Here is a 20,568-nt window from a genome sequence, read left to right as displayed (position 1 = left end):
GCTAATAAAATTATTTAATTTTCACAGTTAAATCAGCTCTGTGACATTATTTTGTGTGTGTGTTTTTTTTTGGAAGCTCATATAATAAAACAAGTAATAGCTACAGTACTTTTTATCTTAGAATTCTGATTTGTACAAAAATTTCAGAACTCTTTCAATATGATCAATATAAATGCAGAATTCAGACTATTTTGTCACACTTCTGACTTTTTTTACTCTGAATTCTGACGTTAAATATTGAAGTTCTGTTTTCCAATCGCCACGGAATTAAAGTACATTGTGATTTCATATCTCACAATTCTGACTTTTTTCCTCACAATTGCAAGTTTATATTTCACAATTCTCACTTTTTCTCTCAGAATTGCAAGAAAAAATGTTAGATAAAAAGTCTCAATAGTGTGTAATGAAAAAAAACTGCTCACAAATGGTTTTAAAAATGGAATGGGAAAAAAATAGAATTGATGCAGGATTGAAATAGATTTATTTATTTTTGATAAAATGTACTCCAAAAAAAATCTTGGTTTTATTTACAACCTTGAAAAATAATGTTTTAGTGTGTGCTTTAGCATGTTAGTTAACGCATCAAAAAAAGTGTACTTAAAAACTCTTTAACTTTTTGTCACGCTGTCTAGTCTCTGTTTCCCTGGGTGTCCACTAGTGGGCTCACTTCCCCTTAGGCACTTCACCATAGGCACTAGTATTCCACTAGTCTTGTCCTGTCATCACAGTAATTGCACTCCTGCTAATTGCACCAGGTGCATTCACTTAATTGTCATTGGCCTCCCTATAAATACCTGTCTTTCCATGTTGTCTGTATGGAGTCCTTACCTTTCGTGTTTCCAGTCTTCTCGTCCTCTGAGATTCCTCATTGTCTTCTCGCCCTCCGAGTCCGCTCGTTTTCCGAGTTCCCTTTCTTGTCCCTTTCCTTTGTTTATTTGTTATGGACTGCCTTTTTGGTTTTGACCTTGGCTGTGTTTGACAACGATTTGGATTACCCTATATTTAATAAATACCAGCTATTTGATCTCTCTCTCTCTCCCTGTGTTTCACTGGTCGCGATTGTCACAGAAGGACTCCATCACTGAGATCCAGCGGTATGTCTGTTCATGTTTTCTCCCCAGTCACCGAGCGGGAGAGGAATGGTTTTGAGGGAACCCACCTGAGGGTTTTCCGTGGGACTAGGGGAGGTCGCAAGGGAGTTAGTGGTAGAGAGGAGGTTCGGCATCGCTCTCCACCATGGCCCCCCTTCGACCCTGGGCTCGTGTGGAATGGATCGGAGGCACCGTCTCACCATGGCGGACGGAAAGGAGACAGGAAGCGTACGTCTGCCGTTGACCCTCCAGAGTTGAGTCAGGTTCCGGTTGACCTTCCAGAGTCGAGTCATGTTCCCGTTGACCCTCCAGAGTTGAGTCAGGTTTCCGTTGACCCTCCAGAGTTAAGTCCGATTCTGGTTGACCCTCCAGATTTTAGTCATATTCTCGTTGACCTTCCTGAGTCGAGTCAGGTTCCAGTTGACCCTCCAGAGTCGAGTCAGGTTCAAGTTGACCCTCCAGAGTTGAGTCCGGTGCTCGTGGACCCTCCAGAGTCGAGTCAGGTTCAAGTTGACCCTCCAGAGTTGAGTCCGGTGCTCGTGGACCCTCCAGAGTCGAGTCAGGTGCTCATGGACCCTCCAGAGTCGGGGTTAGTCACCGTCGACCTTCCAGAGTCAGGGTCAATCATCGTTGACCTTACAGAGTCAGGGTTAGTTCCTCTTGAGCTTCCAGAGTCAGGGTTAGTTCCTGTTGACCTTGCAGAGTCAGGGTTAGTTCCTGTTTACTTCCAGAGTCGAGTCATGTTTCCGTTGACCCTCCAGAGTTGAGTCAGGTTTCCGTTGACCCTCCAGAGTTAAGTCAGATTCCGGTTGACCCTCCAGATTTGAGTCATATTCTCGTTGACCTTCCTGAGTCGAGTCAGGTTCCAGTTGACCCTCCAGAGTCGAGTCAGGTTCAAGTTGACCCTCCAGAGTTGAGTCCGGTGCTCGTGGACCCTCCAGAGTCGAGTCAGGTGCTCATGGACCCTCCAGAGTCGGGGTTAGTCACCGTCGACCTTCCAGAGTCAAGGTCAATCATTGTTGACCTTCCAGAGTCAGGGTTAGTTCCTCTTGACCTTCCAGAGTCAGCGTTAGTTCCTGTTGACCTTGCAGAGACAGGGTTAGTTCCTGTTGACTTCCAGAGTCGAGTCAGGTGCCTGTTGACTTTCCAGAGTTGAGTCAGGTTCCGGTTGACCCTCCAGAGTCAGGGTTAGTCACCGTCGACCTTCCAGAGTCAGGGTTAGTCACCGTCGACCCTCCAGTGTTTGGAATAGTCACCGTTGACCCTCCAGTGTCTGGACTAGTTACCGTTGACCTTCCAGAGTCAGGACTAGTTACCGTTGACTTTCCAGAGTCAGGGCCAGTCACCGTTGACCTTCCAGAGTCAGGGTTAGTTCCTGTTGACCTTCCAGAGTCAGGGTTAGTTCCTGTTGACCTTCCAGAGTCGAGTTAGGTACCAGTTGACCTTCCAGAGTCGAGTCAGGTGCCAGTTGACTTTCCAGAGTTGAGTCAGGTTCCGGTTGACCCTCCAGAGTCGAGTCAGGTGCACTTGGACCCTCCAGAGTCAGGGTTAGTCACCGTCAACCTTCCAGAGTCAGGGTTAGTCACCGTCGACCTTCCAGAGTCAGGGTTAGTCACCGTCGACCTTCCAGAGTCAGGGTTAGTCACCGTCGACCTTCCAGAGTCAGGGCTAGTCACCGTTGACCTTCCAGAGTCAGGGCTAGTCCCTGTCGACCTTCCAGAGTCAGGGCTAGTCACCGTCGACCTTCCAGAGTCAGGGCTAGTCACCGTCGACCTTCCAGAGTCAGGGTTAGTCACCGTCGACCTTCCAGAGTCAGGGTTAGTCACCGTCGACCTTCCAGAGTCAGGGCTAGTCACCGTTGACCTTCCAGAGTCAGGGTTAGTCACGTTGACCTTCCAGAGTCAGGGCTAGTCACCGTCGACCTTCCAGAGTCAGGGTTAGTCACCGTCGACCTTCCAGAGTCAGGGCTAGTCACCGTCGACCCTCCAGTGTCTGGACTAGTCACCGTTGACCTTCCAGAGTCAAGTCAGGTCACTGGTGGTCTTCAAGGACAGAGTCAAGTCAGGTCACTGGTGATCTTCAAGGACAGAGTCAAGTCACTGGTGATCTTCAAGGACAGAGTCAAGTCAGGTCACTGGTGATCTTCAAGGACAGAGTCAAGTCACTGGTGATCTTCAAGGACAGAGTCAAGTCACTGGTGATCTTCAAGGACAGAGTCAAGTCACCGGGGTTCTTCATGGGAGAATTCAAGTCACCAGTGATCTTCATGAACAAATACAAGTCACCAATGATCTTCATGAACAAATGCAAGTCACCAATAATCTTCATGAGCAGAGTCAAGTCAGCACCGATCTTCTGGAATCCAGTATAAACACCATGGGATTACCAGAGTCTCGTCACTTCTCTCCACGTCTCTGATGAACTACCAGAACCGTTCCACGTCTTTGCTGAACTACCAGAGTCTCTCCTCGCCTCTGCGGAACTTCCAGAGGTTTGTCACGTCTCAGTCGAACTCTCTGAGCGCCCGATTGTTCCTGTTAACATGTTCATGTTCTTTGTTTCAGACTTTTCCTACCCGACTCTTCTGCCAGTCCGATCCCACTGTGGTGGTCTGCGGCGCCGCCCTGGTGGGCTTCCATCCCGACCACACGGTTGTGGTGGTCTTCTGCTCCGCCCTGGGGGGCTTCCGTCCTGACCACACGGTTGTGGTGGTCTTCTGCTCCGCCCTGGGGGGTTCCCGTCCCGACCACACGGTTGTGGTGGTCTTCTGCTCCGCCCTGGGGGGCTGCTGTTCTGACCGCACGGAAGTGGTGGTCTTCTGCTCCGCCCTGGTGGGCGCCACGCTATGTCCTTCCTGGACTTGTGTTTTTGTGTTTGTTTTTCTCCTCTGCCTGTTTTCCACCTTTGAACCTGGCACTCCGTCCCTCCCCCTGATCCTCCGCCGGTCCACCTCCCTCCTGGGTTTCTTTTCTGTGTCTTTCTTTCTGTTTCCCTCTTGGACCTGGCCCTCCATCCCTCCCCCTGATCCTCCGCCGGTCCACCTCCCTCCTGGACTCCTTGTTTTGTGTTGTACTTCTCTTGTCTCTGTTTCCCTGGGTTTACCTGTTCGTCTTGTCTTTGTTTCCCCATTTTACCTGGTCGTCTTGTCTCTGTTTCCCCATTTTACCTGGTCGTCTTGTCTCTATTTCCCCATTTTTACCTGGTCCTCTTGTCTTTGTTTTCCCCATTTTACCTGGCCCTCCATCCCTCCCCCTTGCCCCTGGTCTCTTTGTGTTTTTGGTCTTCCCTTGGGTTCGGGTGGAGCATCTGGCAGCTGCTCCGTGGAGGAGGGGGTAATGTCACGCTGTCTAGTCTCTGTTTCCCTGGGTGTCCACTAGTGGGCTCACTTCCCCTTAGGCACTTCACCATAGGCACTAGTATTCCACTAGTCTTGTCCTGTCATCACAGTAATTGCACTCTTGCTAACTGCACCAGGTGCATTCACTTAATTGTCATTAGCCTCCCTATAAATACCTGTCTTTACATGTTGTCTGTATGGAGTCCTTACCTTTCGTGTTTCCAGTCTTCTCGTCCTCCGAGATTCCTCGTTTTCCGAGTTCCCTTTCCTGTCCCTTTCCTTTGTTTATTTGTTATGGACTGCCTTTTTGGTTTTGACCTTGGCTGTGTTTGACAACGATGTGGATTACCCTATATTAAATAAATACCAGCTATTGGATCTCTCTCTCTCTCCCTGTGTTTCACTGGTCGCGATCGTCACACTTTTTTATATATATATAATGATGTGAAATATGCAAAGCTTTCAAATTGACAATATCTTATCTTTTAAGATTTGAAGTCTTTTCACTTCTAGGTTGTTGTTAGTGATGGTATGCGGTTGCTAGGGTGTTTCTAGGTCAGTGTCCATGATCTCGTGGTGACCTCTGGAATAACAATAGTTCTGCGTCAGTCTGGATGAATGAAGGTTTATTTGACCTATTTCTTTTCTTTCAGATGAAAGATGCGCCAGGCGTAATGGTTTTTATACTGTACAAACTGTATATTCTATGGCCCTACACCAACCCTACACCTAACCCTAACCCTCACAGGAAACTTTGTGCATTTTTACTTTCTCAAAAAAAAAAACTCATTCTGTATTTATAAGCGTTTTTGAAAAATGGGTACATGGGTTATGTCCTCATAAGTCACCCTCTCCTTGTAATACCTGTGTCATACCCATGTCATTATACAGAGTTGTGTCCTAATATGTCACAAAAACAGGAGCACACAGACACACACACACACACACACACACACACTCTCTCACACACACTGACACACACACACACTGACACACACACGCAGACACACACCCAGACACAAGCAGACACACACACACCGATGAGAGATTCCTCATCTCTTTAAGTTCTGCTACAAAAGCTCTTTGTTAGACACCTGGAAAGGAATCCATTATCGCTTTCAGTCCGTCTTTTATCAAATCTAGTCTTGTTCTATCTCAAAATCACAAACAAAGTAAAATATAACCGACTGATAACAAGAATCATGTCTGTGATATTTCCAGCAGGATTCAGTGATCTTGCAGTATGTCTGTCCATCTGTGATTCTCTCGTTCTTTCACAGGACAGACGTATATCTGTGTTTTGTTGTGCTGTCTGCTGTCACTCTTCAGAAACTCCTACCAGCAGATGTTTTATGGTGCCATCCTGAAACTGACTGGACGAGCGGAGCTGATGACCGAACGCATACAAGAGCTCTAAAGCGCGATTAAATCACATTCATCCTCCACAGAGGGACAGACAGTGAGTGGCCCGCCTCGCCTCTGGGTTTCCGTTACCAGTCACTAAATCTAAAACCACAAAAAACAGTCTACTCTAATAAGAGCGATCTCTGTACTATGATAAGGTCAAAATCCTAATTGAAAATCTTCACAAATACCATTTCTTTCTGAGTAGGAACATAGCTGAGAGCATACTAGTATTTTTATCAGAAAAAGAAGATTTGTTTGTTGTCTGCTGTGCTGTTGGGAAATGTCTGCACCTGTTTATGCTTTATTTTTCATTAATTTAGCCACTGTATTGAACAAATGCCTGGGGTTGTGTTCGTGTTTTTCTAAGTGATTAAAAGTAAGTAGATCAAGCAGTTCTTAGAGTGTTTTTGTAAGTAGAAGTACTTTCCCTCCATGCAATACGAAATACCTCTAGTTTTGTTTTCTTCCAGCTGTGCTCCATTCTGCGGGCTTCTCTGGTTTCCTTAATCTTACTTGAGCATAAAGGAGCAACCATATCTAAAGTGCTAGAAAATTGATATTTAATAGTTTCTGTTACACCATCAAGTTTTTCCCGAGCTACTGGATTTGCTGTGGAATTGAGAAGTCAGAAAAAATTACTTATAAAGCAGTCTTTTGTGGTAGAAGTGATGGTTGTACAATATTTGTAACAAGGAGTTGAATTTGCATCTTTATCAATAGGGAGTATAGACAAGACTAGATTATAATCTTAGATATCATCACTTTACTGCAGAATTTAAAACGCCATAAACATCAATTCCGTGTGTTGAGGAAATCACTTTGGCCCAGTTTTGAACAAATCTTCTACTTGGAAGTCTTTATGCTTTATATGTATTTGTTTTCATTCTGTGCAGACTGGCAGTTAATGCTTTGGCAGTACAAATACACTGTTGCGTCTGTGTGAATCTGTTTTCTATTAAGTGTTCTATCAGATTTGAATAATTTCTTCATGGTGTTTGTTGTGAATATCTGTCAGACTGACTGACTCCGTCACATGAATTTGCAGCTGTATCAGTGTTAGGTGACATGTTCTCTCTCTGTGGGGGGATTTCATAATCATAATTATCATTTCTCTCATTCAGACCAAGCTGAGGAAACACAAACAGATGTTGTGTAATAACAGCTCAGAGTGCTGATCTCAGCTCAGATGCTGGAGTCTTTCACTGCATATTTTACATATCTGACACTCCGGGCTTGCAGTAATGAGTTGAAATAAATGTGCCGTTTTGTTGGGTTCCAGAACCAGAGACAGAAATTAACCAAGGTTTGGGGAAAAATGCTGCCAAAAAATTACAAATACATACAGATATTTAGATGCAAAAAAATAAAAACAATAAAATATATATGTATGTATACAATGTCTTTAGTGTCTTCATTTTCATATATTTAAAATATTTTATTATTCAAAATATGAAAACATGAGTTTAAACACCATATTGATATATTATTTCACACACACAAACTCATACATACATAAGGTATATATACAGTATAAAAAACACATTTTGATAATCTCTATTATTTTATTCTATTTAAGTATTTGAAAATGAATAGAAAAATTCTAATAAAAATGCCATCATAAGGGTAATAAAAATCCCTAAAAATAGGCTAGATTCTATTAAGCAAATATTTCCTCTTTATAATAACAAATTAAATAATGAATAATAACAATAAATAGTAATAATACATTTATACCACTGGTGTACTTATATATGATTTAGGACATGAAAAGACCATGTGATGTTTAATGTAAAATTATTTTATTACAAAAACGGTTCAATAATAGGCTACAATAATAATCATGACAAAATAATGCAGTTTATATATACACCTGATTAGAAATATATGAAACAATACAGTTTTTTATTACTTCATAAAACTCACATCATATCAAATATATATATATATATATACAGTACAGACCAAAAGTTTGGAAACATTACTATTTTTAATGTTTTTGAAAGAAGTTTCTTCTGCTCATCAAGCCTGCATTTATTTTATCAAAAATACAGAAAAAACTGATATATTGTGAAATATTATTACAACTTAAAATAATAGTTCTCTATTTGAATATACTTAAAAAAATAATTTATTCCTGTGATGCAAAGCTGAATTTTCAGCATCATTCCTCCAGCTTCAGTGTCACATGTAACATCAGTCGATCACATGATCATTTAGAAATCATTCTAATATTCTGATTTATTATGAGTGTTGGAAACAGTTCTGCTGTCTCATATATTTGATCAATAAAAGGTTAAAAAGAACTGCATTTATTCAAAATAAAAAAATATTCTAATAATATATTTTCTTTACTATCACTTTTTATCAATTTAACACATCCTTGCTGAATAAAAGTATTGGTTTTATTTAAAAAAAAGAAGAAAGAAAAAAACCTGACCAGTAGTGTATATTGTTATTACAAAATATTTATATTTTAAAAACATAGCTTTTTAAAAAACTTTTATTCATCAAAGTATCCTAAAAAAGTATCACATGTTCTGAAAAAATATTAAGCAGCAGAACTGTTTCCAACTTTGATAATGAATCGTCATATTAGAATGATTTCTAAAGGATCATGTGAAAATGATCCTAAAAATTCAGCTTTGCATCACAGAAATAAATAATAATTTAAAGTATAATAAATGTAAAAACAATTGTTTTAAATAGTAATAGTATATCACAATAAATGCAGGCTTGATGAGCAGAAGAAACTTCTTTCAAAAACATTAAAAATAGTAATGTTTTCAAACTTTTGGTCTGTACTGTATATAAAATATTGTTTTGAAAGCTGCGGTGTGTTGTTGTGATTGCGCATGCGTCCTGCAGGCGGCGCGCTTCAGTCACTCCGCGCGCCCCCGACAGATGAACTTCGGCGATGCTGCGGACGGGTCTCACGGAACTCACTCGCTGCGTCTAAAAGTGCGAGAAACTTCTTTAAAGCGGTCTCTTCTGTATTATAGCGAAAACCCAAGACGATGATGACGGGAGCTCGCGTGTGCGCGGTGATCGCGCTCGTGATGTGCGCGTGCGGCGCGTGCGAGGCGGGATGCGCGGACAGACCGACGCCGAGATGCTGTCCAGGACGAAATAACGAGTGCGTGGAGAGGAGCGCGAGGAGAACCGTGTGTTACTGCGACACATACTGCCGGAGGAGCGGCGACTGCTGCGACGATTACCGGCCCGTGTGCCACACGTCAGGTGAGTCCGTTAAAATCTCCTCAACCGCGGCGCGTCCACCTGCGGCTCCCGGGGTGACGTCACGCCGCTGAGATTGATGTGCGTCAGTTTGAATCTTTTATATTTAAAACTGACGCCCGTCAATCACAGAAATGTAAAAAAGCGAATAAAATAAGAAATATAACCTAGTTAATCTATTACTTCTATTTAATACACATAAGTATAGATGAAATAAGCCTTTTTAGACAGTTTTGTTCAGATAAAAAAAATAAGAAAAAATGTGTTACTGTTTGTAATTTTTTTTACATTTATTTATCAAGTATTATATTATTTTCTTTCTTTTTTACTATTATCAATGTTTTTTGTTTGTTTTTTATTCCTTTGTATACATTGTCTTTAACTTTTAAAAAATAAATAAAATAAAACTATTTTTATAACTAACTATTTTTTTTTTGTTAGCAAAACACGGTTGACATTAAATATTTACTTAAAATTTTACACTTATATTTCATTAATCCTTCAAACCTTCACATGTCAGTTCATGGTCACGTGAAATGCAGGTAAACAAAGTATTGCATCTTTTTGTGAAATCATGCCATTCCAAAACTCATTGTTAGTTCCCACTGACTTCCATTGTATTTTTTATCCATATAATGCATAATACTTGTTAGTACATTACGTAGTACTATCACTTTAAATAAAACTTTTTGGAAGATTGTAGTGCACATATCAAATTAATTATGTCTTTAATGTTTTAAAATGAAATCTTTAATGATATTTTGAGGAATGCTGGTAACCAAAAACTGTCTCACTGTCCATAATATGTGAAATTTTTACTTCTTGTTACTCAGAAGAAAGTTAAACGGGTCATACGATACAAGGGCTGGTAAATAATGGCAAAGTTGCATTTTTGGGTGAACTATCTCTTTAAGTCATTATTACTCAAAAAAAAAAAGAAAAGAAAAAAAGCTGTATGCAAACAAAATCAAACATTAAAATCTCGCTTGTATCAAGATTTAAACAGGATTTTTCATTGAATAATATCTCAAACTTGGGTCTGTTTCTCAGACAATGCATCAAATAACTTTGGAATATAGTGCACAAGTCTACTTTTGCATTGTTTTAAACAACACGTGTGTGAATAAAGCATGCCAGAAGTTTGCTATTGGATAATTCAACTAAAAATTCAAATTCTGCCACCATTTGTTTAAAACCTTATCCTTAATTTGGTCTTTCGGGCTCAAATGTCTGGATGAGATTGTTAATGGAGTATTGACAGAAATCAGCGGCTCAGAAACAGCTGGTGTCTCTGAGTAAATGACGAGTGAAGGGTTATTACTACAGCCGTCATTATCTGCTGTCTGTATGTCTCTCATCTTCCTCAGCTACAGCAACAGAGCTCAGAAACAGCTTTAAATGCACCATATGTATGTACATAAACAGCACGTCGCAGGAGTCAGAAAACATCCCAGCATTCTGCTCTGTATGAGACAAAGAGGTGTAAAGACGGCTGTCATCTCAGTCGTCGTTGTTTATGTCGCTGAGACTTTAAAACCTCTGAAAGCAGAGCGTGACAGTCCTGAAACACGTCAGGCACACCGATGTCTGAACGTCCGTGCATTCGATGAGAAGAACTTACCCAAACGAGTGTGATTTGATTGAAAAGAAACATGCACAGAGAGTTTACAAGCAAAACACTTGTCAAAATGCTTAAACATAGTTTTGAAACAGAGCACACATCTCTCAAATAAACTTCTTGAGAGTTCACTCATGCATCTGGGTTCCTGATTCTTTCGATTCTCATTTATAACAGCTTGATCTGATTCATTCAGACACATACACTCCCTCAGCCATGATTACTGCCATATGTGTGTGTGTGTGTGTGTGTTGATATATATAGCTGAGGAAAACAAATATGCTAAATATTTGCCAACAGAACTCTTAAGCACATTTATGAGTTTGGGTGTGTTTTAGGGCTGGGTAATATTGCTAAACAATTATAGCTTGGTGTTTATGTTATGTTTAATGTAAGAATTAAACCAGTAACATTTTGGTAACTGAACAAAAAGACAAATGACAACAGGAACAAAGCACAAATATAATGACAATACAAAATAAAAAAAGAAATATTTTTTTCTCTCTCTTCCCCATAACACAGCTATTAAATAGTTCCGTTTTGGTTTTTAGTGGCAAAGCGGTCATATTTATTTTTGTTTCTTTATTAAGTTAATTTAAAAATGTGTTTGGAACATTTTATGTTTGTGAAATTCAAGTTTTTGTTTTTTAAAGGAACGACCAAGCGGTAGACAGTGAGTTGAGCATTATGTTTAATCAATGTAGCCTTCTCAAACCAACACGAATTGACTAAAATAAACAGACATAAAACACTTCATGCATTTCACAGTATTAATTTAATCATTAAACCTAGATAAATGAGTGCTATTAGACGTGAATCCAGTAAGAGTGGATGCTAAAGCATGCTTTACAGGATATTGGAGGCACCAGCGTGATCACTTGCTTTTTATTTTATTTTATTAATAATTGTGGAAAGTCATATTTGCTCATAAAGGTATATGTCATTTGAAACTGCAAAGGATCTACTTTGTGCTTCACTGACATGATAAATATATCTGTATAATGCTTTAAATTACTTTTTTAAAACTAAATAATTCAAATCAAAAACAAAAACACTTTCGTTAGGTAATTCGTGAGATGCATTTCTCTCTAAAGGCACATCCAATGAGGAGACGGCGAGTCAGGATTGTCAAAATAATGTTTGCATCATTGACTCAGAAAATCATTAGCTTGTTAACTAATTATTTAAAATATATCCCCTCACTATTTTTTACTTTTTTGTTTGTTTGTTTGCTTTTTGGGCAAAATTGTGTTTGCACTCAATAGCCTATACAGCAGCATTTTTGTTCCACTTTTAAAAATAACAACAACAAAAAATAATAAGATTAACGTCATAATATTTGAAGAATAAAGTAAAAAATTACGATAGTAAAATTGTGTTATATTGCGTGCAGTTCCACCTATAGGCCTATTCATCTAAAAAAACAAAAAAAAGAGAGCTCTCGGACTAAATCTAAAATATCTTAAACTGTGTTCAGAAGATAAACGGAGGTCTCACGGGTTTGGAACGACATGAGGGTGAGTTATTAATGACATAATTTTGAATATTGGGTGAATTAACCCTTTAAATGAATGCATACATTTTTAAATTAAAATATAGTCTATAATTTTTTTTTTTTTTTTTTGATTGATGGATTGATCCTTGATAAAGATTTCAGTGTTTGTGTTGAAGATCTTACTCTGATGGATGGTGAAAGACGTTGTTTTGTCTTTGCTGTGAGGTTAGTGTGCTGACGGGAGTCTGTTTGACATCTCTCAGGACGGAGGAATGCTGAGGAGTATCTGCTTTGGGTTTGGTGGCCCTCATAAACACCCGAGTGCTGCGTGAACAATGAACAGGAACAGACTGGTGCACATGTTGTGTGTTACCTGACGCACACACATTTCATGAACGAACCATATGTTCCTCCTCTGGTTCCTCTCTGTCCTCCCACATCATCTCCTGACGCGTCTAACGTTCATTAAGACTCCGATGCATGAGGAGGTGTGTTGCTTTGGCTCCTCACAACCAACTAAAAAAATAAACATTCGAGTTTGATGAGTTTGCTTCTTCGTGGGAACAGATTTGTAGAAATGTAGCACTGCGTCAGTGTCTCATCAATGGATGCTCTGCAGTGAATGGGTGCCGTCAGAATGAGAGTCTGATAAAAACATCACAATAATCCACAGCACTCCAGTCCATCAGTGAACATCTGGAGAAGACACAAGATGAAACACATCAAGACTTTTTAAACTAAAATACAAGTCCATAATCCATAATAATGCTTTTTCCAGTGAAAAAGTGTTCTGGTCTGAATCAGGAGAGAAATCTGCACAGATCAAGCAGCGTTTAAACAGCTCGAAACGTGTGTGTGGAGATGCACTTTTTTACTGGAGGAAGGGTTATAATGGATTATGAACTTTTGTGTGGCAACGAAAACAAAGGTTTGATTTCTGCCTTGGTCGGGACATAACGGCAGTTAACAGACATTTCATTGTTTGATCAAAATTGTTTCTAGGGACAATTTAGTAGTCGCTGGATATTGTTAGAGACATGCATAGCATCTCTACTAAACTTGAAAATCATAACGTGAAGTCCGACTTTGAAAACTATAGTTTTCTCCTTAAATATGGAGAGGTCAAGCAACAGATTCATGACTCAATCCTAATTAAGACATTGTTGGTAAGCAGGTCACCTGATCAGAAGGTTTCTGGCGGTCTGGGAATGTATACGAGGCATATCTGCAGAACTAATGCAGGGGAATGTGGGGAATTTGACAGGGCCTTTGTATGGAGGTGTGTGTTTGTGAGTGTGTTTGCGTTCATTGTTGAGATGTTTCACTCTGGTGTGGAAGAAGAGAAGAAGGGGAACGAACGAGCTGTGAGGTCAGAACGACATGAAGGAAATAAAGCAACAAGGAATACAAGCATGCTAACCTGTAACACACACAGATAACCACTATAATCCACTGTAAAATAGTTAAAAGTAGATTTGGCAAGTTATTCATCACCATAAATGTTTCCCTTTTCATGAATGATGACCATAAAGCAGGTTAGAAATAAAGGATCCATATAATCAACATAATTATAAAATATGCTTCAGTTCACTCAAAGATCTTATGTGGATTATAAAAGTATCGACACTGAAAAAAAAGAAAGACAGAAAAAGTTTTTTTTTTAACTCTGAATTACTGAAGACATTAAGTTTTGTTTTCTGAAAAAAACCTTACATTTAAAGGGAAAGGCAGATTGCTCGTTTGCGGATTTGTTTTTCTTTCTCGTTTCTTTCTTGTTTTAAGTTTGCTTAATTTTGATAAGATATATTATTAAGTCTTGTTTTCTGATAAATGCATGCAGAAGTCATTTTGCTTCTCAAGTAAATGTATTTTTATTTATGAATGTTTAGATACTTGTACAAAGTGCAAAATGTCAAGGGCTGGGTGAGGTTGAACAGCTTTTAGTGTACTTTGGATTTCTGTATTGAAATGCTTTCTATGTTTTCTTTAAATCCATTTTTATACTTGCACTAACATTGCAAACACAAGACCTTACTACTGGGAGGGTCAAAAAGGTCTGGAAACAGCCATAAAACCCAGACTTGGGAAGTTTTAAAGGGTCTCAGCAAATAGAGTACATATCAGTCCAGATCAAACACACATGCATTGGTTTATTATGATCGTGGATTTGAGTGCGTTTGAGTTTATCTTAGTTTTATTTGCTCTTTGAGTGTAGCATATGTGTGCACTTCAGTTTTGTTCAATACTGGCGCTTTGATATGGTTTGTGTGTGTGTAAGATGTGTGCATGTGCACATACAATACCTGATTGCACGTCTGCATGCCAGCTGTGTTGGTGTGGTTTGCATGTTCTGGTGGATAACATGAGCATATGTTACATACAAAGGGGATTAATCCTAAAGATTTACTCTGAAATGCATTAAAATCTCAAATGGAGTGTCAAATTGCACCTGCAACAAATGCACCAAATGCATTACACCATGCTAAATTTGAATAAACAAACCAGACAAAAACATATTTTGTGAAATTTCTTTATTGCGAAACCAAGACATTTAACTTCTCCTGGTTAGTGAAAATCTGCTTTGAGTGTTTTAACTTGGTGTAGAATTTGAACTTGATGTGTAGAAGCTATATTGAGTAAACCTTAATTTCTATTCCTTCTCCTCAATACAGGATCACAAACTCTCAGACACTTAAGGATGTGCCACAGAAATCAGTTTACAAGCATTTTGGAGCGTGTAGCTCTTGTGAAACTGTCGGGGATCTCGGTTCCTCCGAGCCCACATGAGAGAGCAGCTGTGTTATTGAGATCCAGACTCAGCGGCGTTCGCTTTCTTCTCTGTTTGTGTGTAGTTTGAGGGTGTGTATGATGTCACTGAACAGCTGCTGTGTGTGTATGTGTTTATGCATTCTTCACCTGCACTCTAACAGACAATCAGACCAGAACTTAAATAAATGCATGGTTACAAAAAATGCATAAATTACTGATTTAATGAAACCTTTTAAGTTGCAAACATTATTCTGATGAATACTGTTGATTATAATGATGATCAACCTTAATATTGTGTGTAATTCAAACTGACATTTGTGTTATTTTAATTAATTAGTTTATTGAAACAATGCTGGGCAGTGGATTTCTAAGTCCAAGCATGTTTTGCATAGGACTTTTGAGGAGAATACATGTTGAAACAAAGTGTTATTTTATGATTTGTTTTGTCAAATCAAGTCAATCAACTTAAAAAATTACGACAAATTAAGTCCCTTGAACTCAGTGTAGTTTGTTGGTCAGAGGCTGTCACCATAACTTAAAAAATAATTGTTTATTTCCTTGATGAGCCAAAACAATTGTTTTCGATATTATTGTACTTTAATATTACTGCGTTTTATGCACTTGTTTCACTCCCGGTAACTAAATACATGAGAATGATTGTTTTGTGTTTGAATTAGCCTAGGGGTCGACCGATATACGATTTTCAAGGCTGATGTCGATACCGATTTTTACAGATCAAGTAGACCGATAACTGATATTTTAAACCAAAATATAGGTCTGGTGTAAAAATGAAAATGAATGTCAAAATTACGAATAACGAGGGCTCTGACAAATGCTTTTAAATTATTTTATCGGTATAATCGGTTTTGAAAATGACCGATATTGGTAAAAAAAATACTTCATATCGGTGCCGATAATCAGTCGACACCTAGTTTGAATCACTGTTTTTCTTTAAATCTATTTATACACTAATTTAGTGCTTTGATGGTCAAACAGGCTTGTAAACAGCAATAAAGTCCAGATTTATAGACTTTTATGCACTCATTTATACGCTCTTGATAACTTAATGCATGTGAGTGATTTTTATGTTTGAATTAAAGAAAGCATTTGCTCCTCTCTCTCGTTTCCTCTCCGCAGCTATAGACTGTGAGGTTCGGCAGTGGGGTCCCTGGTCTCCGTGTTCGTCCGTCTGTGGGGCGGGGACTACAGAGCGAAGCCGGCAGGTAGCCACGCCCCCTCATAATGGAGGCACGCCCTGTCCTGACCTCAAACAGCGCAGAGGATGTCTCGCACACACAGAAACCTGCAGCGCTGCTAAAGGTTATATACATACTAGCTCTGTTAAATCTTGCTGTCTACACTTCTTAGGCAGCATCTGATCTGCAGTGGACAGTTTTCACATATCTGGGTTTTGTCAGTAGAGAAGTTGTCAAAGTTGGGTAACATTAAATAGTGGCGGACAGAATTATACTTTTTTCCCAATTTGCTTCAGTAGCAAATGTAAAAATCCACAATGGCATTTTTATGACTTTCCCAAAGAAGAACAAATGTAGAGAGAGAAAGAAGTCAAATTTGCATGTTAATAGTGTTGCATTGTGATAAATGCATGCAAATATACCATAAATGTGTCTCTCAATCTCAATCTGCATGTATGATACAAGAATGAGAGAAATTGTACGTTTAAAACACACTGCTGTGTGCATGTAGGGCTAGTGTGTGTCTGTTTTGTGCTTCTTCTCTGGAGGAGTTTAATTTGTTCTCTTGCATTATCTTGATCTCTTCCTCCTCTTCAGAGGTGGCCAAAATCCTGCCTGACTCATTCAGGCGGAACTTTGAGGACCCTTGGAGACGGCCGCACATGCTTATGAAGGAGGAGAAGAAGAGGTGAGAGCGTCGTTCTAGAAAGAAGAACTAATGCAGCTTTGAAAAATAACAAAACATTACATGAGCAGATAATTCAAACACTTTCCTGTGATCGAAGGCCGTCGTGTCTTCTAGCAAAGGAAGTGTTGTCTAGACTTATGGTACAATGACCCTCATAACTAGAACAAGATGATTATGAAGCTGTTTATTAGGATTAATGAACGTCCGTCAGTTTCGGTCAAACACACCTAATATGGGTAGAGCATCTGTGTTCTGACTCACTAGAATTTTGACTTTCTTTCTTGCAATTCTGAGTTATTTTTCCTGGAAAAAAGACTGAATGGTGAGATAAAAAGTTGCAATTACTAATTATTATTATTATTTTCATCCCATGACAGAAACACGCTGGATATACTTGGATAACTAAATCTAAATCTAAAAATCAGTTATTGTGTCTATATTTATGAGTTGATATGTAAACCTTGATGAAAGTTCACCCTTTCTATTTTATAAATTCATATTATAGATCTTAATGTAAACGATTCATTTATGTTTCATTAAAAATAAAAAATAAAAACCTTGCAATTTTCAATTAAAATCTCATAGGCTTCCTGGAAACATCAGAGGCCCCGCCCACATCTCAGCAACCAATCAACTTTTCATCTTTTCGTATAAATCTCAAATTATGCACATCACTCACTGTCTGATTAACTCCTTATTCATTATAGACTCCATGATGTGCCATTCACTATATAGAAAACAGTAAATGTGACTGATTTCACCCTTTTTATAGTGGGACACTTCAGATTTCAGAGAGCTTTCGATTAAACAGGAAATCTGATGTGCAGAATGATGTCATCACAATGTAGACTGTAAATGTTGAATGCATGTACTTTTTAGGAGCAGAATAGACAGGTTGTATTTTCTGAGGACATCATCTGGGATTAAAATACCTGACTTCTAATACAAGCCCATCATTAAATCGCTTCCTAAACCCAGAGGAACACCTGTCTGAGGCCAGGAAATCAGATGAGTGTGTGTGAGGATGAACTCGACGTGTGTGTGATCAGCTTCAGATAATGAGGTTTAGGATTAGGTCAAATGTTTATGCAAGGTTCCTTCCAAGCCGTGCACACAGGAAATCCCAGAGCCAACCCTTTCATTAATCACAGGTGTATAGTTTCAGCATGGTGTGTGTGTGTGTGTGTGTGTGTGTGTGTGTGCGTGTTAACTTTACACAGCTTGCAAAAAAATAGTTTAAATGTCCTAGAGGAAATAAAAACAATCCAGTGATGCATGCTTCATGCATCGTGCAACTAAACGGCTTTAGTGTGACACGTTTGCATGCTTGTTTTTAAGTAATTAATGCTTTAAATTTAGTCTGCAAATGTTATTTTGGTCTGAACTCTCCCTTTGAATGTCTGTGTGCAGTTACTGTGTGCAGATGCGTGTGAAGCAGGTGAGCGCTGCGTGTAAGATGAGGCCGTGGAGCGCCGGATTGGTTTTCGAGCGCTCCGTGTGCATCGAGTGTCAGAGCGACGCCATGACCAATGAGGACCGCTGCGGTGGAGACGGGCTGCAGAACATCAGGTACACATCACAGTCTGTACATGCACACGGATTCACAAAACATCTTCTTACCGGCTGTTCTCGGCTTTTATTACGAAGGTTTTGTTTTCCCTCCAAAACAAATCTTGAGAATTTTCTTAAACTTGAATTCTTGAAAAAAGAATGTTCGTAAAAATCATCGTAAATAAGCTTTTAGAGTTAAGATAACTGCCTAAACTTGTCTTTAACTCCCAAAGGTAAGCTGTTTAATGAGTTTGTGCAAATATTGCACATTATAAGAGTCTTTAGAAATAACTATTTTAAATACACAGTCTGTTTACATTTTTCAGGACTCCGTTTTAATTTTTAAACTAAACTTTATTAATCAAAAAAAACATGCCTAATTAATTGAAACCATTAAACTTTTTCAATTTAACAGCAGTTTGTTATGTTTAACCAAAAAAATGTTTTTCCAGGATTTTCTGGACTTAATTGAAATAATGGGACTTATGCAATTTATTACAAATTTAACAGTAATTTAATTTGTACGCCCTATGAAACCAATTTTATTTCTCACTCAAATTTTACAGAAATTCTGTGTTTTCTGTTGTTTTCTTTTTATATATTATCCTATTAACAAACGCAAAAAAGCCTCTATTGCTAGTTTGCTCTATCTGTTATCTTTACATTATTATATAATAATAATAAAAACGTGTTGTGTACTGTGTTCAATTAACTGAGACGTGTTATAGCACTTGTGCATCATTGCTCATTTTCATTGCACTGATTTGTAAATCTGCTAAATGACTAAATGTAATGTAAAAGTAAATCTGGCTCCTGATCTTGAGGTGTCTCTTCCACTAGAACCTTCTGGTCGGCCGCTTCAGCTCCGGGTTGCTCAGGGTCGTGGGTTCGAGAGTTATTTACCGAGGACTGTCGGTGTCCCTCTTACTCCATGATATTCGTCTGAACTCAATTCGAGGAACACAGTTGCTCCAAATGATTCCGCAGGACTCTGTCATCTGAAACCAAATTCTCTCTGTCAAAAGTTAAGCAATCTGTCAGATTCCTGTGTTTCCACCAAACCAACACACATCCCTGTTCTCCTGAAGCTTTGCTGTCTAATAATGCACCTGTTTCTCTGTTTTGTTGTTCCACCCTCATCTCTCTTCTGATTCATACGTACTGTATTTATAAATGTTTGAATGTACTTCTGTGTGTTTTTGAATGCATAACTCGTTAATGCACGAGTCGGCTGAAAGACAAGCTAATGCATATGAATGTTTCTATTCGGTAGTGTTTTATTTTCTGGAGAAATTCCCTTCTTTGGACGTTTTCAAGTGTCCCGTTGAAGTCTATCTACAGTGCCTTATTGAACGCCACTTTCACACTTTTTTCACCGTTTGAAAGCTGTGTTGGAAACTGCACTCGATTCCTCATGAAAAAACGAAAAGTTATACGGTTAATGTGTTTTCCGTTGGTATAAAAACAAAGCGGCGTTAAAGTATGCCGCTCATCTCTGCAAAAATTGCCTTTTCATAAAATCCAATATATTTTATTAAAATAAATTTCCAATTTATTTATTATTCCAGCATCTCTGACTCGTAATATATAGTGAGTGACTTTTACACACAGGTGTAGTATAATCAAATAAATGCTTGTTTTTTTGTAATATCTCACCAGTTTTATTGATGCTTTTGTTATTTGCAATGCTATTCCTATTCCCATCACACATTAAACAGTCATTAGCATTGCTTTTCAAGTGTCCTAATTAGCATTTCAGTGTGATTGTGATGCTGTGGTCACCAGTATTTAGCGTGCATGTGCTCATTACAGATCAAAGGGCTCGTCTTGTGTACATGCACCCTTCTGCACACATACTATGCTCACTACATATATTTTTGTGGCATTTTTTGCATGCTTTCTCAGCAGCATGCTAAGTACAGTATACTTAAGATTCAGGTAATCATGTGTTTTCTTACTAACATGCTTGATGTTTAGTTTGTAGGATGGAATGTGCAACCAGCAGTTACCAAATTTGTTATACTTTTATGCTTTAATGCTTTTAATGATTTTTGCAAAAGAAAACAAAAAGAAAAGAAACATTTAGTTTTCTAACAAAAAGTGTGAATATCATAAAATTTTTTACATGTGTATTTATGTATACTATATATATTGAATATACTGTTAATATTGTGAAATATTT

The 20,568-nt window shown here is 38.7% G+C and overlaps 1 protein-coding gene across 1 annotated transcript; it reads left to right on the top strand.

The window, feature by feature from the left end:
- Window positions 1–8,713: 8,713 nt before the first annotated feature.
- On the top strand, window positions 8,714–19,425 carry LOC132115287 (somatomedin-B and thrombospondin type-1 domain-containing protein-like). The gene is made up of 5 exons (XM_059523663.1): window positions 8,714–9,072; window positions 16,089–16,271; window positions 16,745–16,835; window positions 18,246–18,404; window positions 19,227–19,425. The coding sequence occupies exons 1-5, from the start codon at window positions 8,850–8,852 to the stop codon at window positions 19,330–19,332; spliced, it is 762 nt and encodes a 253-aa protein (XP_059379646.1). The 5' UTR covers window positions 8,714–8,849; the 3' UTR covers window positions 19,333–19,425.
- The last annotated feature ends 1,143 nt before the right edge of the window (window positions 19,426–20,568 follow it).

This window comes from Carassius carassius, chromosome 34 (genome assembly GCF_963082965.1).
Source record: "Carassius carassius chromosome 34, fCarCar2.1, whole genome shotgun sequence".
Lineage (NCBI taxonomy): Eukaryota > Metazoa > Chordata > Actinopteri > Cypriniformes > Cyprinidae > Carassius > Carassius carassius.
Note: the sequence above shows the minus strand (reverse complement) of the source record. Positions and strands in the feature narration are given on the sequence as shown.

Coding starts and splice junctions, on each gene's coding strand:
- LOC132115287 (XM_059523663.1), top strand. CDS start 8,850: ATGATGACGGGAGCTCGCGTGTGCGCGGTGATCGCGCTCGTGATGTGC. Junction 9,073..16,088: donor GCCCGTGTGCCACACGTCAG/GTGAGTCCGTTA, acceptor TCCTCTCCGCAG/CTATAGACTGTGAGGTTCGG. Junction 18,405..19,226: donor GACGGGCTGCAGAACATCAG/GTACACATCACA, acceptor CTCTTCCACTAG/AACCTTCTGGTCGGCCGCTT.